This window comes from Podarcis melisellensis, assembly GCF_964234715.1.
Source record: "Podarcis melisellensis genome assembly, chromosome: 8".
Lineage (NCBI taxonomy): Eukaryota > Metazoa > Chordata > Lepidosauria > Squamata > Lacertidae > Podarcis > Podarcis melisellensis.
The window spans coordinates 53,093,908-53,117,579 of NC_138540.1; the positions used below are offsets into that span (position 1 = coordinate 53,093,908).

General features: G+C 48.6%; 1 protein-coding gene across 1 annotated transcript in view; it reads left to right on the forward strand.

Moving 5' to 3' along the window:
- PLEKHG4 (pleckstrin homology and RhoGEF domain containing G4) overlaps positions 1-23,672 on the forward strand; it is a 33,992-nt gene that overhangs the window by 7,563 nt on the left and 2,757 nt on the right. The window contains exons 4-18 of the mRNA XM_081921773.1: positions 923-1,077; positions 2,844-2,937; positions 3,228-3,314; positions 5,535-5,651; positions 5,848-5,946; positions 6,625-6,773; positions 10,943-11,081; positions 12,023-12,145; positions 14,845-15,039; positions 19,575-20,347; positions 20,852-21,101; positions 21,595-21,684; positions 21,799-22,023; positions 22,382-22,552; positions 23,005-23,182. Coding sequence (XP_081777899.1) covers positions 923-1,077; positions 2,844-2,937; positions 3,228-3,314; positions 5,535-5,651; positions 5,848-5,946; positions 6,625-6,773; positions 10,943-11,081; positions 12,023-12,145; positions 14,845-15,039; positions 19,575-20,347; positions 20,852-21,101; positions 21,595-21,684; positions 21,799-22,023; positions 22,382-22,552; positions 23,005-23,182 — 2,845 coding nt within the window. The remainder of the gene's footprint in view (positions 1-922; positions 1,078-2,843; positions 2,938-3,227; positions 3,315-5,534; positions 5,652-5,847; positions 5,947-6,624; positions 6,774-10,942; positions 11,082-12,022; positions 12,146-14,844; positions 15,040-19,574; positions 20,348-20,851; positions 21,102-21,594; positions 21,685-21,798; positions 22,024-22,381; positions 22,553-23,004; positions 23,183-23,672) is intronic.

Genomic DNA, 23,672 nt, shown 5'->3' on the forward strand with positions numbered 1-23,672 from the left:
GGGTCTTCAGTGAATGAGTGGATATGGTTTTGCATGCTTAAGACTCCTTTTTAAAGGTGGGGATGAGAAAAGCCAACTGAGGCTTGAGGCTTACAATAGCAGCTGCTAGACTGGGTGGCCCTTGCTGGGCTGGAGGCAACAGGTGAAGGCAGGTTCTTGTATTGGTTTTATTTATATTATGTTAAATAACCATGTATTTGTTTAAGCCAATCAGTGCCTTAGGGTGGCAGAATATATACCGTATATTTTAAAATATATTAAAGAGTGATTGAAAAGTAATAGCAGGAGGCAAGAACAATTTGGAGGTTTGAGGGGAAGTTCTGTTAATGATTTACTTCAGCTGTTTTTATTGTTTTTTTTTTGCATTTTATTGTAGTTAGCTTTCTTGAGCAACATTTGGTAGAAAGGCAAGAGACAGATGTAACTAACTAACTGGATAATAAACCAGTAGTCCATTTCTTCGGTCTTTGGGCTCTAGTCTTAAGTACTAGGTGGTAGTAGTACTACTAGTAGTTTTCAAATGGTGTTCCACATACTGCATTTGCCTGGAAATCCTGCAAATAAAAGCACCCAACCCAAGTAAAAGAAGGAGAGAACTGTGAACTGCCTTTTTTTAAAGCAAGCGTCTTTCACACTTTCATTCTTCTACCTCACTAAGTCAGGTTAGTCTTGTTTAGAAGAGAGCCCAGGGAATCTTCTGTGTTGGGGTTCCAACAGAGACTTCCTTTTGGATCAAAGGCCCAAGGTGCAACCCCCTGGGTGTTTTGTCCACTAAAAGGATTAGGAGCCACAGGTTATCTCATTAGAATAAAGTCTGTGTGTCTGCCTGCATTTTACCTGTCCAGGCGAATGGCCAATGGCCAACATTTCCCAAGGGCTTCCTGTGCGTGGAAAGAGCATAACTGTAATTCCTGCCCCGTAGCTAGATTTAACCAAATCATCCTTATTCACAGGCACCAGAGACAAGTATGGACATGCCGTGGTCATCATCACAATGAGGAATACAATTTGGCTAAACCCACACTGCAATGCTAGTGAGCTGATGCGCCTCCTCCTGTACTTACGGAGTGTCCTCAGGTTTGTGGGATGACTGAGGAAGGGAAGAAGGAGAGAGTGACTAGAGCAGGAAGAAATACTGCTGTGCAATATGTGTATCACACCAGTAGGCCTTCTAGTGTTTCCCGTTATGCAGGCTGCATTTCTTCTCCATGTGTGCTGTTTGCAGAGATACCGTGCTTTTGAAAATCAGGAGGCATCGGGGCCATCAAGCCCTGAGTACAGCAACTTAGTTAACCTTCAAGATGGAAGTACGGTTCTTCTTGTTGTTTTGCTAAAATTGCACTGTGGCCTACTTTACTGGTTAGTTGAGAGGATAAAAAATGATAAAGTGCTTTGTCAAATTTTAAATGACATTACAAAAAGTAGTAAGCTGCAAGGGGCTGTTCAAATGAGAACATAGTATGTAAAGCCTATACAGTACATAGTACAGGAGCATGGATGACACTGTGCCTGGACAGCCCACCCAGGCAAGCCTGTCCCAGCAGAAACTCACACACTGGATTTGCCAAAGACTTGCATGTAGAGTCTAATGTGCACAGGCCAGAAAATCCTGGTTGTGTCCCAGATTCTTTTTTCTTTGATTTTTAGACTTACTTGTTTTTATATTACTTCAGACCTTGCCTAAGCACTACCCTCAGGCCAGGGGTTGACAGGCTAGAAATCTTCTTTATTACATTAATTGCCTCATTTCCTCCCAAGGAGCTCAAGGTTGCACTCATGATTCTCCATTTCCCCATAGGGAAGTTTTTAACATTTTATTGTGCTTTTATATGTCCTGGAAGTCGCCCAGAGTGGCTGGGGAAACCCAACCAGATGGGTAGGGTATATTATGATTATTATTGTTGTTGTTGTTGTTGTTGTTGTTATCATCATCATTACCACCACCACCACCACCACCCTGTGAGGTAGGTTAGGCTGACAAGACAGTAAGGTTAAAGGTTTCACTGCTTCAAGGTTCAACAGTGGAAATTTAAATCTGATCTCCCAGGTCTTAGCCCAGTTAACATCTCTCCACCTTATTCCATATTTTGGGGGAAATGTGTAGAAGTGAAGACGTTGGGGAAGGGGAATACTTTCCCCCCCATGGGTCTGAAAATTTATCGGGCCCCTTATTAGCACCTTTAAAGTTAACCAATTCAGGCTGCAATCCTGTACATACTTATCAAGGAGCAATTCTCATGGAGTAGACAGTACATATTGGTATGATCCTTGGCTTGCTGTTGTCCACTAGACACAGGAAACTATGTTGGTCTGTTCCAGAGATTTATGCTGGGTGGGGTTTTGTAAATAATAATAATAATCATAATCATAATAATATTGATGTGCTAAGTTAAATTTTAAATTCTAAGTTTCCTTAGAATTACAATAATTTACTATTACAATCTATGTTTAATGACATTTAATTAAATGTACTTTTATTTATTTCTTTAAATGTGCAGTTGTTTAAAACGAAGATTAAAATGCCCTTATGAATGATTTTAAAGTGCCCTTTTGCGGTAGTTCTCTCCCCCCACCCCATGAACTTTCCTCAAATAAAAGCCCTGAGGACCAGTGTGGACAGTCAGCTGCAATTCCACTTGCATCGTGGAAGAGAAGGGCAATAATTGGGTAGTGCCAGGTTCCACCTGTCTAGAAGCAGCCTTAGTGGTATAAGAAATAGGGCCAGTGTGTTGAGGGCTGTTTAGGGTTGCTATTGCTGAGAGTCTATTGTCTGGAGTTGGGCGCTCTGGAATAGCTTGTATGAATTCTCAGCAATGAAGTATTCTCTTCTTTTTGACTTCCAGGCCCGAGTGCCAGGCTTTGGGCCTAACCATCCTAGTAGATGCCCGTCGATGCTCTCCAGTCCCAGCTCTCTTTAAAGCTTTAGCTGTTCTGCAGGTGAGGCCTTTGCTACCAACTCCTTTGTCTTTTCCTCTTTTTCCCAACCCCAAAGAGTGACCAGGGGAACCCGGTTAGAACAAGCAGGTGGCAGTGCCCATCAGGTCATCAAATTTGTCTCTTTCACTTTAAAAAAAGGAATGGCTTGTAGGAAGGCAGAGCAAAGTCTGTGCAAAGCAAACAGTCAAGAAAAGATCCTTGCCCAGCTGCTCATAAGACCAGAAAAGACTTTGGACCAGAGCCAAAGCCAACAGCAGGGGCTCCTCCAATCTCTGTTTCTGCTCTTTCAGGATGCTGTCCCTCGCTGCATCCATGGGGCCCTGTTGCTTGTTGAGAAAGATATCAGTTTTCGATTGGAAAAACCAGCTTCTATACAGGTATGAGAGGTATTCACACACCTTTTTCATCTCTGAGCACTTCACTCTCTTACTCTCAGGCTTGTTTGCCTCTGCAATTCTTTGTTGCAAAATTCTGGGTAGTCTTATCTAGCACAGAGTTTGGATGTAGAGGGATTTCAACTTCCTTTTATTTTCCTTTATTTAGCTTCCAAGCTCAGTTGCAGGGAGACTTTAGAAAACGTGTTGGATGGACCTGTCTGTGTGTCATTCCAGTTTGCATGGATTGGCACACTGTGACTTTATATTTTTAACAAACCTGCTTCAATGACTACCTTTTATTTGGAGAGGTGTTTAACACCACTCAAATAAAAGGAACTGCTAGGGGGAACAGCCCACTTTTCTGTAAAATGTTTTTTTCCTGTAGATATTTATCTGCTGCCTCCCAGTGAGAAGAAAAAGAGCCAAATGTTTTTAATGGTTGTAGCCATTTTGAATTTCCCAGAATGCAAAAAGCACATAAGAACGGGGCTTTATAGGAAAAACAAAAAGGCTGCTCTGATTCTCTCTCTTCCCTTCCCACAAATTAATTTCACATTAGCTCCATGATACTGCTGAGACAAAACAGCTTATTTCAAAGCTGTTAAAGAAGCTCAAAAATTGTCCTTTTGGTCCAGCTGCAGCATTGATATTTGTTCCTCTGTGGCCTCTTGCAGTCCTCCAAATATAAAAGGTTATCTCCAGCTACATTCAACTCAACAGACCCATTGAAGTTAATGGATTTAAGTTAGTTGTGTCTGTTAATTTTAATTGGTTTACTCTGTGTAATACTTAGTTGGTGGTAACCAAAAGTTCAGAATAAAGCATGCAATCATAGTTTTTGTTTGTATGGGTTATTTTGGGTGAAGAATGTCAACTTGCTCCAGATCTGAACATATTTGTTTCAAATTACAAAAGTGTTTTGTGCCCAGTCACTTTTCATGACTTTTCCCTCTTTTAGGATGACAACCTGACTCTTTTGTGCATGATTTAGATTTCACATGACTTGGGCATGTGGAAAGGAAGCAGCCTCTCAGGTTGAGAGAGCAAACCTGACAAGCAGAAGGCATCAACATGCCAATATGTCAGCTCAAAGGAAAGACAACAATTAAACTAGGAGAAGAGGCTGGGGAAGGCAGGGAGATGTTCTCAGTTGCTAGAGGAGAAATGGCTTAAGCCTTAAGCCAAGGAGGCTCTGGAAAGAAGGGAGAGCAGCAGAAGACACCAAACAAGTACAGTCATACATTGGAAGTCGAATGAAATTCATTCCGGAAGTCCAGTCGACTTCCAAAACGTTCAGAAACCTGATTCTGATTAGCTGTAGAAAGCTCCTGCAGCCAATTGGAAGCTGTGGAACCCACGTTGGATGTTTGGGTGCCAAAGAACGTTTGCAAACCGGAACACTCACTTCTGGGTTTGTGGTGTTCAGGACCCAAAACGTTCGACTCGCAAGGCTTTCGACTTCCGAAGTACGATTGTATTATCAATTGGACCAGATAAGGAGTGCTTTGTCATCACTAGGGGAAACCTGAGGGCATTGCTTCCCTTTTGTAACTCATGCCTGACCCTGGGTAGCTCCTCTATTGCTGCTCTGCTGAGCTGCCACCAACCATCTGGTCATCTTGAGTTTCTGTTGTTGGGGGTTGGGCTGTGGCAGCCACCCTTCACCCGCCTTGATTTGTTAGTCTGTGTTCACTCCATGCACTTCTCTTTCATTCAAGGAAAATCTCAGGCTCTCACCAGGCTCTCAGCATCCCTTGGCTCTTGGGACAAGTTTTTACCCCATGGTGACCAAGAATCACTCTGATCCTCCCTATCCCCTACTGCTGACCAAAGATAGAGGCAGAACATAGCCATCATGGCTGGTAGCCCTTGATAGCTTTCCCCTCTTCTGTGAGCTTGTCGTACCTCCTTTATAAAGGTAGCCAAGTTGTTGATCTTCACTGCCTTTTGTGGGAGAAAATACTGCAGCTCAGCTAGATGATGCTGTGTGAAAAAGTCCTTTCTTTTCTCTGTCCTGAACCTTCCAATATTCCTCTCTTGTTGCCCTAATCTCTCTCCTCTCTGAACCTCTCCTGCAAGTGCCTTATTCCAAGATGCAGCACAGCTGGGAGGTATCGGTGTGAAGGCCAGCAGGAGAGTCTGGGCCCAGTTCACTGGCCCATTGGCCTATCTGAGGGGTCTTTGCCTCAGCTTTGCACTTGCATGTTTGTTTCTCCTCAGTGGGAACTTCTCACCTCCATGAAATCCCTCCACAAGCACATCGAAGGGGGGCAGCTGCCCCTGGAATTTGATGGGTCCCTTCCGTATTGCCATCAGGACTGGCTGCGCTTTCGAATGGTGAGTGAGTGATGCTCACATCCGGGCCCAGTAATGCTGCCGCTTGGTAGTATAAGCAGCTTTGGCCATAGTCCAAACCAGTCTCTGGGGCTCCCAGCGTTCCCCTCCCTAACCCAGGGGAAAACTGCTTGGTTTGGGAGCCTCAAGGAAGGAGGTGGGCTGTTAGTCAACTCTGTACTGCTTGCTGGCCTTTCAGCGCCTGGAGCACTTGCTGCATGGATGCGAAGATGCCAGCACCTTCCTCAGGGAAGCTATCCAAGCTGTGGAGTCCAGCAGCTGGCCAGAGAAAGCGGAGGTGAGTCTTCTGCTTCCCGTCTATAGAACAACCATCACTTGTTTCAAGAGTTTGAAGAGTAAGCAAGGGGAGGGGAGCACTGAGTAAATGACACAAACACTAACATTTAGAATCACCCCAATGTATCATTATTATGTTTGGCCGCCATGGCCAGAAATGAAGGTCCGCTCCAGGAAGTAAAGAACAGTTGCCCAGAATGTATTGTGGGAAGGGAGTGGTGTGTCAGTCTTGGGCATCCCGGTGCTTCTTTCTTGCCGCAGAGAGACAGCTTGCTGGGGAGGAGACCCTGGAGTGCCTGGAGACCTGGCCAGGCCAGCAGGCTTTGCAGCACAACTACAGCAGAGAGCAGGATGTAAGGAGGCAGTGCCCTCTGCCATTCTGTGTCATCTTTTCAGTGTGAAACTTAGGTGCCTCTTGCTGTTCTGTTGGCCTCAGAGCAGCACCTACCTGTGTCAGGAAGGACGGAAAAGGACCAGTTGATCTCAGAGCAAAACGACTGGGTCTAAATCATCATAATACCTCAGCAAAGAGGGAGGATTCTCATCTTCTGTTCCCAGGTCACTTTTAGGAGCTTGTGAGGGTGGGCAATTTTCTCAGGCTGCTTTTCATACTGGTTAAGAAAAACATTTGATTGTAAATGCCCTGAGCAGGGTCTGTGTGCTTTTCTTGGTTTCTCAGGAGGCTGATGCCTTGCTGAAGGGCTACAGGCAATTAATGAAGACTGTTCTTGATGATAGACGGCTGGTCAGGTTGCAGCTGGAAGGAGGGGCACTTCTTGCTCGCCTGAGGAAAGAAGAGTCCTGTGTTACTCTGACGGAGGACTACAGGTGAGTCTATAGGGAAACAGAGAGTGGGGAGGGAGGGTGGCCAGGAGAAAAGCAGGAAGGATGGGTGTGCTGTGAAAGGCCCCCAAGTACACAAGAACTGCCACTCTGTCCCCCTAATGCATGAAGCCATAGGGGCTCTGGCAATTCAGATTCTGCCCCCAAATTAAAAATAAATGACGCCCATAAATAACAATGACTCATATTAAATTATTTTATTATCTAATGCTTATCCAACCTTCCCTCTGAGGAGTTCAGAGTATGGTACGTGGTGTTTTATCCTCCCAACAACCCTGTGAGAAGGAGGTAGCTTAGCCTGAGAATGACTTGCCCATAGCTCTTCAATGAGCTCCAAGGGCAAGGAGGGATGCAAGCTCTAGTCCTTTATCCACCATGTCACACTGTTTTGTGAGTGACATGTTTGAATGATTCAGTGATGGAATGCTTTTTGTTTATTTGCATAGAGGTGCTCCGTTTGCACACTCTTCATACCACTTCCCAGGCAGGCCCTAGCTCCTCCCTCTGCAGCTTCCTTGGGTGGGAGGAGAAGAGCCTCTGGCTCTGCCTGCTGGAGGTTCTCCCCCTGCCCTGGGACTCCAGGCTATGAGGAAGGGAGAGCTGCCTGTCTGCAGCACACCAGCAGGTCTGCTTATCTGGACTCTGGAGATTTGGGCAGGGATTTGTTGTGCGCACGCACAAGTGTGAGAGGCAAAAATGTGCTGTGTTGTTCAAGTGACGGCCTGCAGAATCTAATTGCATTGAATTGCACAAGCAGAAAAATGCCCTCTTGGGGCTGGTCCACATGTCTCCTTGTCCCATGCCTAGAAAGCATGGGTTTGAGTGGTTTTCTGCTTGTTCCGTGCTTTCTAGGCACAGGTCTGAGCAGTTTTGTGTTTGCCCCCTTGCTTCCCCCTGCCCCCGAAAACCACTCTTCAGTGCTAAATCAGAATAAATAGCAACCCTTAGAAAATCCAATTGCCATTTGTTCCAATTCAGCACTAAAGCGTGGGTTTTCCTGAGGGAAAGCGGGGGGTGGGGGGAGGTAGTGTGGATAAGGCCTTAGTCTCACATTAGTACTTTGAATACTTCTGAACTTGGGATGTGGCTGCACAGACCAGTCCTTCTATTGATGTGCTTTCAGAAAGGGCCTCTCGCCACTAGCAGGGCTGGATCATGCCTGCTCAGGGGGACAGGGAGGAAAAACATCGGCTTTCAGCAGTATACAGGACTAGCAAAAAAAAAGTTCTTGATGGATTGCCTGCTGCTTCTTGTGTCTGTAACAGTGTAGTGGAAAATAGGTCTCCCCTACCCGTCTGGCTCCTGTGGGAGGATCACATGTACAGACTTGGGGGTCCCTTGTCACCCTGCCTTTATTGATTTACTCAGATTCATGACAAAGTCCTTGGCTCCTGGCTGCCTTTACCTTGCTGTTGAACCAGTTTGTTGTGTTTACCTTACCTTTCTGCCTGCTGAAAAGCTCCACTCCAGTTGCACTCAGGTCTTGTTTGCAAGATTCCCACAGGCATCTGGTTGGCCACTGTGAGAACAGGATGCTGGACTAGATGTGCCACTGGCCTGATCCAGCAGGCTTTTCTTAAGTATGCAAATACCAAATCAGCTCTTTGTACCAATGTGCTTTTCCAGCAGTGCTCTGGGGAGTCTGCAGTAAGCAAGCTCCAATGACCCAAGCAATGAGCCAGGGCTTTACTTTGGGGGGTACCGTACTTTCCACTGCACTTGAACAGAAGTTCAGGGCCCTCCATATGGAAGGTGGTTGGCTTACCTCCAGCAATCAGAATCCAAAAGCAGGGATGGGGAATCTTCTTCACATTCCCTTCTGGCCACATTCCCTTCTGGGTCGCCTTCCAGAGGCCACATTACAGTGGTGAGTGGGACTAGAGGCAAAAGTGGACAAAGCAATGGGGGTGAATTTGTTTTACCTTTATACAGCCATCTAGTTTCTGTTCATGCATATATCATGCATACAAAGAAAGAAGTATTTATATGAGTTCATTCTACCTAGGCAAAAGCAGTACTGGTGGGTGTGGCTCAGGAAGGGGCGTGGCCTGGAGAGAGTCCTGTGGGCGAGTGGGGGGCGCTGGAGGGCCATATTTGGCCCTTGGACCAGAGACTCCACATTCCTTTGCTGAAGGAGATGCCTGGAAGTGAACCAGAAGCCAAAGGCTGTAACCTTTCCTCATAAGGGAGTTGCTCCACCCTCTTGATCATTTAGAACCTTTTCACACCCTATAATATGCTTTTTGGGGTGAGGTGAATAGAAATGTACACAGTCTTCCTGGTTTTTGTTGCACCATAAGATTGCATAATGGGGCATTATTATGCTGGCAGTTTTAGTTCCAATCTCTTTCCTAATAATGATCCCTAGCATAGAATTAGCCCTTTTTCACGCTGTTGGCCGCACACTGGGTTGACATCTTAATCGAGCTATCCACTGCAACCTTATTTATTGAATTTACTTATTGAATTTATATCCTGCCCTTCCTCCTTAAAACAGCCTTTGTTTTTAGAATCATTTAATTGTAGAGTTGAAAGGAACCCTGGGGGTCATTTAGTCCAACCTCCTGCAATGCCGAAATCTCCTGGTTAGTCACCTTCAGCTCAGAACCCAAGAGAGCTGATGAAGCCCCACTTAGCTGACAAGTAACAAGCTGTGCAGCATCAACCCTACTGCCCTCAAGAGAGTTCCAGGCCATTCTGCCAACACTTGGATCACCCCCACTTTGCATGCCTGAACTCCCACCTGAGCTGTCCTAAGGCTGCCAGTTCCTTCTGATGCTTTTGCAAGAGTGATGGCCTGGCTCTGCCTGGGAAGGTCTCCTTCCAGTCTGTGGCTTGCCTTGTAAGGGCCTGTGGCCATGCTCAGGCACTGTGGGTGGGCTCAGAAGACTCTGAAGACTAGCTTCCATGGGGCAGAGAGCTCTCCCTGCCAGGGCCAGTGGACAAAGGGGTTACCCCCTGCTGGCCCGTATTTGAGACGCTGGCTTTGAAGACGGTCCTCTTTCCGCTAAGAGTGCCTGCATTTTGCTTTTGAAATTGAGTGAGTTCAGTTTCCTTATTTCTCAAGCACCCCCACCAGCCCTTCAATGAGAGAAAGACTCTTCAGCCTGGTAAGGAAATCTCCAAAAAGGAGTCCTGCCAAAAGCAACTTTCAGACACAGGAGTCTAAAATTACCCTGGAATCACACAAGACATTTGTTGGCACTTGCTGTTGGAACCTTCCCCCCACCCCCCTACAAAGTAACATTGGCCAAGGAAAACAGATTCCGGTGGGGAGGGGGAGGCTCTAAACCCACTTCAAGCGTCTCCTTTTTGTTGTAGGCCTGCTTGAATCTGGTGATTTGATCTGGAAAGTATGTGTGGGGTAACCTCCTTTACTGAGCTCAGCACAGGCGGCAAGGCATACTGGCGCTCTGCCATCCTAAACTTTTTGCCCCACTGCTCCGCTTACCAGATCCTTCTTCAAGGCTTTGAGTACAGCCTAGGGAAGGCCCCTTTCGGCTGGCTGTGACTGCTGCCTCCTGCACAGCACAGAGCAGAACAGGCAGCCGTTGGCTGTGTTTGCCCCAGATTGGGGTGAAAAGGGAAGATGAATTCATTGATTGGATGAGCTTCTGGACCAGGAAAGGTCTCTGTGCAAGCTTGCCAGTCATCTTGTCAGCAGGAGTAATGGGTGGTGGAGGTGGTAGCAGTTGTGGCAGTGTAATCAAAAAAGTGTGCACACTACCTTCTCCAACTACAGTTGTTCTTAGATATTTAGATGTTTCCAGGGCAGATTGAGATGCTGCTGGGTGTGAAATGAACTTTGAGACAGCCTGGCAAGCCATGCAGCCATTCACAAGGAGAGCTTCCTTTCCCACTCCCACAAATCCAACCAGAGGAGAGGACACCAGCAGCTGCTTGCTGCATCCTGATCAGAAGGGAAGTGAAGCTCTTGGAGGGCAGTGGGACATTGGCATCTGTTCTCTGCCCTGCCACATGGCTGTGCAATGAGCTGGTGCCCTCCTCTGTCACCCCATCACCCTCCAATGTCCTGGAATCTTGGGCCTTTGTTTGAGTCACAGCATCTCAGGGATTTAAGCAGTACCCACAGTAGCAGGTTGTAAGAAACTGGAACTCCAGCTGATGATACTTGGGCCATGCTTCCCTTTCAGAGATGCGCTGGAGGCAGCTGTTGCGCTTTACAATGGAGTGGACGAGGGCATCCATCAGCTGGTGATGATGTCAAACAAGCGCATCCAGGCCCTGGAGCTGGTGATAGACTTTGGAGCCTTTGAAGAAAGCTTCCGGGAGGTTTGTTGACATTTTTCTGGCAGCTCAGATGGATTTACAACCCAATCCTTTTAACTGCTGTGCTGGCCAAAAACTATGCACAGTCAGGCTCGGGGGTTGGTGTTGACAGTGAAGCAGAACGTCCACTAAACAGCACCTGGGATGGCTGAAATTAAATCTTGACGGGGCTGAAATAGTGGTGATTGGCAGGCCTTGGGCCAATGGGAGTTTCTTTCACCTCCTTTGGCCACTCAGTCTTGTAGCCTGGGGTTGAGGTTGATTGGCTGTGATCCATCACTGGAGCAGGTTAACACCACTTGTTAAAAAGGCTTGCATTTTAGAGGTCAGTAGATAGATGTGCATCCTGCATCCAGTTTGGACTCATGTTTTCTGTTATTGGAAGAGCAGTGGGACAGGGCCTTTCCCTGGGCTTGGCAGGTAAGGTTCCCAAAAACATCCATGATATAAGGACTGCGCTAGCAGCATGAGCAGCAGCATCTAGGAACTCTAGGAGCAATGTGAAGTGCCACAATTGCACCGTCCCAGTCTCTGGAGTCAAGAGACCTCATACTCAAAGTTTTGAGCAAAGAGCTCCAGAGCCTGCCCTCTGTTGTGACAAGCATATGGATTTACTCATTCTAAGTATTTTTATGTAGCCAAGTTCTCAAGGCAGCTTACAACACAAAACAGGATAAAAATAAACAACACGAAAAGAGATCAAAATCTGAAAGTAGCACAGAATCACATGGCAGAGATTAAAAATAATAATAATCTAGAAGGCTAAATGGTTGAGAGGAGAGGAGATTCCCTGAAGTGGGAGGTGGAGGAGGCACCACTCATTCCCTAGTAGACCAAAGGGCGGGGTGACTCCCATTCTTTCCAGGAACAGGAGTGTGTGGTTTTGCTCTCTGAAGGCGGAGAGGCTTCTTCTTGGCCTTGATCTACCTTTTTGCCTCTTGTAGGTCAGCAGATGGATGGAGAATGTGGGTCAAACACGGCTCACGGAGCTGAGTGAGCTGGATGGTTCTTTGGAGGTCTTGCTTAAAGCACAGAGGCAGTTCCAGGACTTTGAGCTCGTTGCAAGTGTAAGTCCTCTCCCGACACTCTCCGCACAAATCCACAGGCTGGCTGCTTTGTTTAGAGGCAAACACTTTTTCATTAATATATCATATTCCAAGGCTGAGCAGTGACATGAAAAGAGGTTCTGGGTCTATTTTTTTTTTAATGATATTTATTGAAGTTTCCATTAGCAACATATAAAAACAAACAACAACAATAAAAAACAAACATAAACAAAAACAACAAGTATAGTTTCAGACCTTATTTTCTCAGCCTACTTTCCCCGACTCCCTCATACCTCCCCGTTCTGTATTCTAATTTCATTATCCAGTCAGTAAATCTATTCCCTTATTTCCCAAAGTTTTTTGACAATTCCATTCCTTTTCTTAATTAACATCTCTGAACACCGTATTATTTTCCAACCCATGTCTTCTGGGTCTAAGCCCTAAAGAACCTTGGCTCAAAGAAAACTTTCATTGTACATTGGTTGTGCCTTGGTGATCCTTAGGATCTGCAGGCAGGACTCTGCATGGGCAACTGCAGTGGGTCCTCACTGGAGACTGGGAGTCTCCTGATTTTTGTATGCATATGTGTACATACATACCTCAGAACCAGTGATGGAAAGATCTGTCCACTTTAGCTCTCTTGGGGTTTATCTGCACATCCATTTGTTCCATGTTCTTCTGCTTGTTGCAGTGCAGATTAGTACTGCCACAAGTTTTGTGCGGGATTCTGGGTTCCCATGCCACATCTTCCTCCATGCTATTTCAAGGAGGCATCGGTGAAAGAGGAACACTCGCACAATGTGCCACAAGGGAAAATGAGTGTTTTTCTGTTCAGGTGCCCAAAAAAGGATTGGATCAGAAGGGGAACAAATTTCTGTTTGGTCTTAAAGGGGTTTTTCTTTTGTTCTAACACAACAATAAAAAACATGGCTTATTTTGGGGTTTTGTTTTGCATTTCTACATTGGGATATAAATGAAAAGCTTTTGGACAAGTGTTACTGATTTGATGCAAATTCTAAGAAACCGCAGGGCAAACAGGCCCTTACTTTCTCATTTTTCCAATCTCAGATTCAGTTCTCCACATTTCTGCAGCAGTTTGCATTAAAAAAAATATTAATGGACGTTCTTCAGCATTTAGTGCAAATATATCCTAATAAATACATTATTAAATGCAGTTTAGACTAATGCACACATTTTTGTGAGTGATTTCTTTTAACATAATGCCCTTTTGTATGTTATTTTTTTACTAATATAGTCCATGTTTATGTGCCCTTTCTCCTCATATATGCATATATGTAAACATTGATTGGAGAACAGCAGCACAAAACTTGGATAAGCATGAATTTCAAAGGACTGTTCTGTGTTTCAATACTCATAACATTTTGGAAACTGCAAATATGATTGATTTGGCTTTAAATGTCAACTGAATCAAATTTCTTCTCCATTGCTGCTCAGAACTCATCTTTTTTCCCTTGCAACAGTGTTGGAGTGGAAGTTGCAGGACACTATTCCCCCTCCCTTATTCCAGTCTGCATTGCAATGTGCTTAGAGATTTTGCTTGCGATGGCACTCCAGACTCTTGGCAGCAGTTAAAAGGGCTGTTGTGATGTCATGAAATTTTGACAAACATTCTAACTTCTAGTAGAACTGAGAAAAAAATACAGTAAGAGTAAGCAGCTGTGTAAGCAATGCTGCACAGCTAGATTCAGCAGAAGAAACCGTAATAAGACGTTAAAGAGGACCTTTGAACAATATAGAGGAAACTATGCACTCTAGCTAAGTGACAAGAGAGGCTACATCACCACCTACTGTTAGAGCAGGCCAGTTACACCCTTAGTCGCCTTTGACTGGACTTAACCATCCAGGGGTCCTTTACCTTTTTACCTTACACCCTTAGTAACTTGTCTATCCAACATTAACCCCTGAGAGCAAGAAAAAAAACCAGCTATCGAATACTTGCAAATAGTCTTCTGAAAGGGAAATGAGAAGTACGTTAAGGAGGGATTGAAACCTTCAAAAGACTTCCCCCTAGCGGGGAAACTAGGAACTGGGGCTGAAGTGCAGCAGAACCTGGAGCTGTGGGGCAGCCAAGCCAGCACAAGGAGAACAGAGCAAGCGAGGCAGTGAAAAATGTCTTGGGGACAGCTCTCATCTCTATTCAGGAATGGAGGTTTCCCCTGCATTTGCAAGCCCTATGCCTGGGTGGCTTAGCTTCTTGTGAGGAGGAAAGATGAGATGGATTTTGGCAGGAACATTTCTTGCCTGCAGTGCTGTGGCATATACACTGGCTGCCTCTTATTTTTCCTTGTCATGTACCCCCAATCCTCCACACACATGCACATTGCTAGGCAAAGGGCCCATAGTGCTCCCCTGATCTTCAGGACTACAACTTCCATCATCCCTGATCTTGGACATCTAGGGCTGTTGGGAGTTGTAGTCTGGAAAGGCCACTTTCATGCATCTGTCCCATGTTGAGACCCCCTCAGCTCAACCCACCTGGTCTTTGGCCACATTTTACAGCCTTTCCAGAGGTTGGTGAGTCATGATGATTCCACCAGGCAGGCCTATATGACCAGGACTGGTCCTCATGCCAAGAAAGGTCCCAGGACCACATTGGAATAGTCAGCTTAATCAGCCTTCAGGATCTTTGCAACACCAGGAGAAGCTGCATGTATCCACCAGAGGCGATGCAATGATTTGCTGTTGGGCTTTGTTTCCAGGAATATTGCCGAAGGGGTTGGGAATCTCTGAGAGAGATGGACAAGTGGGAAGATGCTTCCTCTGCTGAGCTGCACGCAGGGTGTCGGGTCAAGTTGCAGATGTACAGAACCCAGTTCCAGAGGTTCTGTAGCCAACTGGAGGCCAGTAGGAGCCGGATAGGCCAGACCATCAAGCTGTATGAATTCTTTGACCAGGTGAGTTGTGTAGAGGGAGACAGATGTCCCCTAATGTAACTTCTGTTCAGATTCACTGCCATGCCGTGGCTTGCACTCTCTCTGTGTGTGTCTTAGCATACAGCATTTATTTGCCACAGCAGAAGTTGAGCTTAGTCATGGATCCTTGTTTGGATGCTTTTTAGCCTGAAAGCAATCACAGCAAGACTTTGAGTATGAAAATAAGAGAGCTATGTTTATTATAGGACATGCATGCTTGATAGCTAGAATTGGGAACTCTTTCCTAAGGGCTCATTTGCACTTCCTTTGCCCTGCCACATTCCCCTGCAAAAACCTGTGCTTTAGCACTGAACCAGAACAAAGGGCAACTGGGTTTTCTGCACATTGCTCTTTGTTCCAATTTTGTGCGAAAGAGCGGGCTTTCCAGGGGAATGAAGCAGGACAAAGGCAAAACAGCTACGACCTGTGCCTAGAAAGCTGAAGACAATCAGAAAATCATTTGGACTTTCTAGACACAGGACAAGCAGAAGTGTAGACGAACCCATACCCATGCCATCCTACTGGCCTTAATACAAGCTTAATACAAGCATCCAGCACTTCCAACAGGTTCAACAAAACTCAGGCAGCTGACACCCCTTCTCTGCTTCAAAAGAGATTTGGGACTAGAGGTCATATTCTGTGTCTTGGCAAGTGGCTGGGCGGCATTGAAGCTTCTCAGAAAACAGTCCTACTTTCTGTACTTAAAAAAGAAAAAGCAAGATTCTTTGCCAAAGAATCACAGGTTACATTCTGTAGTTCCTAATTCCAGTCATGGAAACGCATATGTCACTCAAGGCTGAATGTGTGAACTGCCTTTGTTGAAAATGATGGCATTGGAGTCCTGCCAGTAAAGTTTGATCTGTGGCGACTCATTCACCTGTACAAGCCACCACTGGTCAGCAAGTAGTTCAAATGCCTCAGGTTGGGGGTAGGTTATAATAGTAGTCATTCTAATTTCCTGGAAAGTATCTCTTATAGGAGATACTGTGTATCTCCTATAAGCAAGGACAAAAGAGCACCAGGCACCCCTGAGAGGAGGAGGGGTGGGGGTGTTTGGGTTGTTTTGCTGCCTGTCTCCGTAAGAGCTTTTTTGCTTAGGTGCAGTAATGGAGTGCTGTCCCTCACAGGCCCTGGAGCCTCTCCTCCTCCCCCCACTCTTGCGCTGACTCCAACCCTTCTCTCCAGCACCCCCACCTGCCCCCTTCTTCCATCTGGCACTTCAGCAGGGAGCATTTGCCTGTGAATAGGCTGGCTCTTTGACTGGAGCCCCCTCATTGGTTACTTTTGGGACTGGGTTTGGCTTTGGCTGCAGAGGAGGCAAGAGCGGGACCTCCATTGGGCTTTGCGCTTTTGGTGGTTCACCCTGTGCTACGGAGCCTCTTGGCAGAAGGATGAAGGTATGCTGGAGCTTCTTTCCTTTGTCTTGCAGGGGGTTCATTTCTGAGGGGATACCATTTTTCTATCTGCTTGCGGGTGTCAGTAGGAGAAGAAAAGAAAGGAGACGCAGCCTCCCATGCAAAGTTAACCCAAATAGGAAGCAGAGGGGCTTGTTGTCTTTGGGGGAGTGTAGAGTTCACCCAGGACGCGGGAAGGCCTCCCCCCACTTTTTTTTTCAAACTCTTGCCTTTTTCTTGGCTGGTCAATTTCTTGTCTGTGATGAGGGAAGGCAAAGAGGGAGAGGCAGCTGGCACCCAGGAACAATCATCCCAACTTTGACTGATAGAAAATGCTCTCCCTTGAAATTAGGGGTGGGGAACTTGTGACCTTCCAGATGTTGCATGGCCAATGATCAGAGATGGCGGTGGGGCCTGCAGCCCAACAACTTCTGGAGGTCCACGGGTGTTCCCTCTGTCTCAACATGAAAGGCTCAGGGCAGGCTATCTGCGCTTTCTTTTGCACCAAGTATATAGATACTAAAAATATAAGGAGGCCTTTGGGTGAAGTATCAGTGTGGAACTCTGTTTGCTGGTGTATCTGCATGAGTAAAAGGAGAGGATGGGGACCACAAAAACTTCCTAGGCTGTCCTTGTGCTGACCTGTTGATCCTGCTTCTGTGTTAAACTGCTACTCTAAGGGCTGCTGACCTCACATCCTCTTCACCTTCCTCCTCCCAACTAAACATTAGGAAAAATGGTCTAACAGTAAGAGCTGTCCAACAGAAACAGGCTGCCTCGGACGGTAGACTCTCCTTCACTGGAGCTTTTTAAACAGAGGTTGGGTGGCCGTCTGTCAGGAATTATCTAGCTGTGATTACTGCATTGCAGTGGGTTGGATTTGATGACCCTCAGGATCCCTTCCAACTCTGTGATTCTATCTCTTTTGTGCCACGGAAACTGGAGACAGGGAGCATCCGAGTTGCAGATGCAGCCTGGGCTTGCAGATGATTTTCCAGGCCCAGCTGGAAATGCATGTCTAATGAGGGAGCCTGGACACATCCCCTGCTCAGCCTGCTCTGTTCAAAGTGGCAGACACCAGACTCTTGGCATCTGCTCTTCTTTTCAGCCCACAACCCCCCCACCACTTGGGGGCTGGCCTTGGAGTTCTCTGCATGTCTGCAGTGGGACCAGTATTGTGAGCACAGGACTGGATATACCAAGGATACGCAGAGTTCTTTCATGAAGACATTTTCTCTTGTAGGCCATGTTTTATTAGTCCCTTGTGTGGGATGCTGTCTCAGGCTGTAAAGGCCAGCCACTGGCTGGGAGATTATGGACCCCCCCTCCCCACTGCATCCTTTAAGCTCTACATTTATGAGCTCTATTGTGTTCAGGGTGGGGGCGGGGCGGTATATGCGATCACACTTTCAGTGCTGTTTGCTCCTGCAAAAGTTTTGAGGTGGGCAGACTGCTCAGTATGCCCTGTAGCTTCCTGTGGAAATCTTGTGACACAAATGTTCTGGGTGGGGGCATTTCTGATCTACTTTTGCAGTGCTGCCCTCTAGACAACAATACCAAAGCAACACTTGGGAAAGCGTTACAGAACAATTAATAAAGTGGAATAATACGTGGACTCTCCACATATGCTCCACAGAATGCACTCCCATCCTCCCAAAATACCCACTACAGTCTGGCAACCAAGATGGCATTCATGAGGACCTAAGCCCTGCTCAGCACTCCTTACTTTGTTTCTGGCAGGCTTTGGCCGCACTGTGCTCTGTTTCCATCTCCCACTTACATTTATTCAGAATCTGGTCCAGACTAGAACCAACCAGGCCTAACCTGGGAGAGGGGGTGAGGAACAACGAAGCCAATCATCTGAATGGACGTGGGAGAGGCCGCACTGAAGCAGAAGAGACAGCCATAGGCTACTGCATTTCTCACTATCATGAGCCTCCAAAAGCCTTTCTTGTAAATTGACAAAAGGGGGTCACTTTTACTGGGATGTGAGGCAATGTTCTGCACTTCGGAGTTGGTTGCAGGAGCAATCTTTGTTCCAATGCAGTTATGTCCAAATTGCGGCGTGCAGGGGGTCATGTTCTGCATTCACAGCTTGCCCACTTGTGCCATTCCTTCAGGCTGCATCCCTCCTTTGGCTTAGCCTTAGCCCTACTCCAGATCTGCCAGAGCTCTCCACATTCCCTCTGGGGACAGTTGTTTTCAGTTTGGGGCTGAGGCAGGGGTAGGCAACCTAAGGCCCGTGGGCCAGATGCAGCCCACTCGCCTTCTAAATCTGGCCCGCGGATGGTCCAGGAATCAGCGTGTTTTGACATGAGTAGAATGTGTGCTTTTATTTAAAATGCATCTCTGTGTTATTTGTGGGGCATAGGAATCCGTTCATCCCGCCCTCCCCCCATATAGAATGGCCCACCAGCCCACGGCTGAAAAAGGCTGCTGACCCCTGGGAGGATTCTATACACACAAGGCGCCCTCTGGTGGCTCCCTCTGACTACACCCCCCCCAACACATACTGCTTTCTTGGTGGTGGTGGAAGAGGGGGATACCTCTCTGGAATAACTCCCCACAAATCTATTGTTGGGCAGAGTATTGGTGGGTGTGGGGCATTTTGGGACTGATCCTGTCACATTGATCTTCCCACTACAGGCAGCAGGCCAATGCACCCCCAGCACTCTGCTTGAGGGCCTTTTCCAGTCTTGTGTCTTTGCTGTCTACGAGTCAGCCAATGCCCCAGTCCTAGCCGTCCATGTGATACTTGACACACATGATTGCGCACACAAGATTCTAGAGAAAAAGATGAAAATGGAGCAGGAGAGAAAAGGTGGGGTGGGGGGGCAAAGGAAGGCACATGGAAAAGCTTGATGTGGCTTGCAGACTGTGGACAAAGGAGAGGAGGGCCTTCCCCAGACAGCTCCAAGCGCCGCCTTTCCTGGGAAGGGCCTGAGCAAGCCAAGCTGCTGCAGCCTCCATCACAGCCTGGCAGCCGTGCTTGGCAGTCAGTCAGGCTGGTGACAGGGCCTAGCCTCAGATAGAGAGCCTCTTGTTGTGGCCTAGCTGCAGAGGCCTGTGGATCCCACCCACCCTCCCTCCACTGATCGCTTTTTCCTTGTCCCACCCCTACAGGCCTACGAATGGGCATTGGAGGGCATGCGCCACCTTTCCAGCATCAGCACAGAGGAGGGCAGCTCCCTTGAGGATTGTGCTTCGGCTCTCAGGAGCCTGGAGAGCTACAAGAGGCAGCACCCAGAAATCAGTAGTGCCAGATTCCAAGAGATGAAGGAGCTGGCATGCCAGCTGAAGAGCAGCCGTGCCCTGAAGCAATGGCAGCTAGCCTGGTCCAAGTGCCAGGAGACCATGCTGGGCTTTGAGATGAAGCTGGAAGCTGCCCTGAGGACCAAGAGTTCTCTGTGCCCTCCTGACTTGAAGCCATCGCCTGAGGGAGAGCTCAGCCAGGAGGGCAGGCTGCCTTTGGAGGGGCCACTCCCCTTCCGTCTCCCTGGGTGGACTGGGGAGCAGGTTGTGCTCCCAAGCCAGGTCATTCCAGAGGCTTCTAAGAAGGAGAAGGTCACCCTGGAGAGCATTGTGGAAGTCCTGGAGGCAGGACCCTCCCGCCCCTCCACCCCAGCCTCTGGCCAGCAGCCATTCCCCAAAAGGCCCCTGAGGAAGGCCCAGAGTTTTGACCTGCCCTGCACAGAGGGACTGCGCTCTGACTGCCAGCGGACTCTGAGTGAGCCAGCCCGTTATGGCAACACCGGCGTCTTCATCAAGGGGCTGGAAGTGAGCAGTACTGAGCATGTGGCCCGGCAACACCTCGGCCCAACCAGTTGGGCACCTGGCGGCTTGCAAGCGGAGCAGAGGAGCAGCCTCTCCATACCAGAGGCAAAGAGCTTGGGCAGGTAGGTATGGATGAGGTTGGAGTATCACCTGCTAACAAGTGGGGCTGTGGGCAGATCCAGTCAGAAGCCTGTTTAACAGCCAGTCCCTTTGGGACTCCTCATTCAGGGAGGTGGGTGTTCTCAGCTTGTCAACAATCTACAGCCGGGCAGTTAAAGTGGAGTAGCACCAGCATATGTTTGTAGTGTAGAAGTTCCCTGTTATTTAATTCTGGGGGGGGGGGGGAGAATGGACCAGCAGGGGGAGTCAGCTGGCAGAGCAGTTGGCAGCTTAAGCATGGAGCACTGTTCAGAACGGCAAGAAGAAACTGGTGGGGTTGGAGAGACGTCTTTTTGGGCAGATGCAGATTAAAAATGCTTCAGGGATGTGTTTTTATCTGCAGCTGTTGGGGAAGAGCTTGTTTTTCCAAGCAAGCTGGTAGGCTCTCCCTCTGGCTCCACAGACCTTGAAGAATGAAGCCTCTTCTCACCATCCTCCAACTTTGCTCCTGGCTTCCTCTCTTGCAGCAAACTGCGGCACATCATTGAGGAGATGGTGATGACTGAGCAGGAGTACGTCCGGTCCTTGCGCTACATCATTGAGAGCTACTTCCCTGAGATGGAGCGGCTGGACCTGCCCCAAGACCTGCGGGGGAAGCGGAGCGTCATTTTTGGGAACCTGGAGAAGCTCTACGACTTCCACAGCCAGTACTTCCTGCGGGAACTGGAGAACTGCTGTAACCACCCGCTACGGGTCAGCCACTGCTTCCTGAGACATGTAAGGGGCCTGGAGAAACTCAGGCAGGGCTGGGGAGGGGCTGGTTGCAGGGAACTTTGGTAGGTGGGCAGGCAGGCCTCAGGGTAAGGATTAGGGCTCTCAAGGGGAAATGCCCTTGAAATGCCCACCCATAGCGCCAGTGTTTCTGGCTCTAGGTCCAAGGACCACTGCAGGAGCGGGAGGGAGAGGCAGTCAGGCAGACGAACAAGGCCTACTGAGAGGATTTTGCAAAGGGGAACAGGATAAAGGAGAGTCAGCAGGAGCCCCAGCGCAAGCTGAAGGCCTCCAGGATGGGGCCTCCACTATCTTCTCTGGACATAGCCTAGCCTGGGCCTGCCATCACCTTTGGAAGCAGGCTTTTGTAGTGGCAGCGCTCTACTCTCCTTGAGGCCCAAGCTCTGTATTTTGTGCCTGCGTGCTTGTGGCCAATCCCTTGACAGAGTCTGTGGCCTCCCTTTGTGGGGGGCCTGTGTGCTTCTAACCCCTTTTGCAGAAAGATCAGTTTGGGATGTATGCTCTCTACAGCAAAAACAAGCCCAAGTCCGACTCGCTCCTGGCCAGCCGTGGGAACTCTTTTTTCAAGGTAAGTCCTGCCCCCTCCCAGCAACCCCTTCCAGGCGTTGGGCTGGAGTGGAGTGGCCCTTGGTCTTTCCCTGGCTCCAGCCACTCAGCTCTGCTCTCTTGCTCTGGCCTCCAGCTCAAGCAGATGCAGCTGGGGGACAAGATGGACCTGGCCTCCTACCTGCTGAAGCCCATCCAGCGCATGAGCAAGTACGCCCTCCTCTTGAAGGACCTGATCAAGCAGTGTGGGGAGGCTCAGGAGCAGGAGCTGGCCTACCTGCAAGCCGCCGAGGAGATGGTGCGCTTCCAGCTGCGCCACGGCAATGACCTCCTGGCCATGGACGCCATCCGGGACTGTGATGTGAGTGTGCTGGGAGGAGGAGGGGGCAGGGGAGGGGAGCGTATTCCTGCCAGGAACAGCTCCAGCTGATCTCCTGGCTGCCTCCACATCTCCTTGATCCCTGAAAAGGGATCTCAGTGCAGCAGCCTCACATCCTGGAGTGCAAGGCAGGCTAGAAACCGACTGCTCTGGGATGGAGGAAGAGGGACTCTGGCATCAGAGGCCTGTCAGGCTGCCCTTGGCGACAGGGCACCTGCTGCTTGTCCCCGTGGCCCGCAGTCCTCTACTCCCGTGTACAACTGACATCATTCCCCACCCCCACCCTGAATGTTGCCAGTCCAGACCTTTTTGCAAATGAATGAATGGTTTCTGTGCCCAGGTGAACCTCAAGGAGCAGGGGCAGCTGGTGCGCCAGGATGAGTTCAGCGTCTGTTTGGGCCGCAGGAAGTGCCAGCGCCATGTCTTTCTCTTTGAAGACCTGATCCTTTTCAGCAAGCCCAAGCGGGTTGAGGGGGGGCTGGATGTCTACATCTACAAACGCTCCTTTAAGGTAAGGCTGCTTGCGAGTGCTGCTGCCTCTCCAAGAAACTAAAATGGCAGCAGATAGGGTGGGGGGTGCCTTCTTCACAGGCTGTGCAAGATAAAACTTGGGGGAAGCAGGATGTCATCACACATTCAGGCAGCCAGTTTTATCAGCTGCCTCAGGCAGACCTGCACGATTTTTGATACATCAAGCTGTGTGCATGCATTGCAACCAGATGCTCAGCTAGCCAGTAGGCAGTGGCACTAGGGTTTTTCTGGAGCCCACGTGTGGCTTGTGGGCTCTGTGAGTTGGAGGGCAGGGCTTTCACACCTTCATGTTCCCAAGTGCATCTTACGTCACCTTCCCTGTCAAGCTTACCATGGATCATCATGGCGGCAGCTCAGGGGCCCCCTCTGCCTCACCAGCATGTGACCCCAATTGCCTCCTGGCTTGCTGACTCACTCACTCTGTCCCTGCAGACAGCAGACATTGGCCTGACTGAGAACTCCGGCGAGAGTGGGCTGCGCTTTGAGATCTGGTTTAGAAGGCGGAAATCGAGTGACACCTATGTCCTGCAGGCCAGTAGCCCCGAGACCAAGCTGGCCTGGACCAGTGACATTACCAAGATCCTGTGGGAGCAGGCTGCCCGCAATAAAGGTTGGCGTCAGTAAAGCCCAGGCACCTCTTCCCTGTGGGACCATTGAATCCTTTCTGTCAGAATTAGTGGCTCGTGGAAGCAACAGCAGGGGCGGCACAGGCGGCTTGTTGGATAGGGCCTCCAGGTTCTTCTCTGGGCATGACAGTTGCAGACATGAAGGAGGTCATTGGTTCCTGGGATTCTCCATGGAAGCCCCCACTCCCACGAGAGTGACTGGTCACACGAAATAGAGATGCTCGGTCCTGTGTCTGAGAGAGGGGGCAGTTTGTCATGCCATATGCAGAAGGCAGGAGAGCTACAAGTGCCTGCTAGCCAAGGCCCAGGAGCCCTGGACTTTACTGCACCAGGTGACCCTCCCCAATACTACCAGCAGTTGTTTTTTCCCTGGCTAGCATATAATACCTGGGAGATGCCAGCAAGATGACTTTCTTGGGAGAAATTAACTAGAGCGTTGACAACTGCCTGGGACAAGCTTCTTGGTATGGCGGT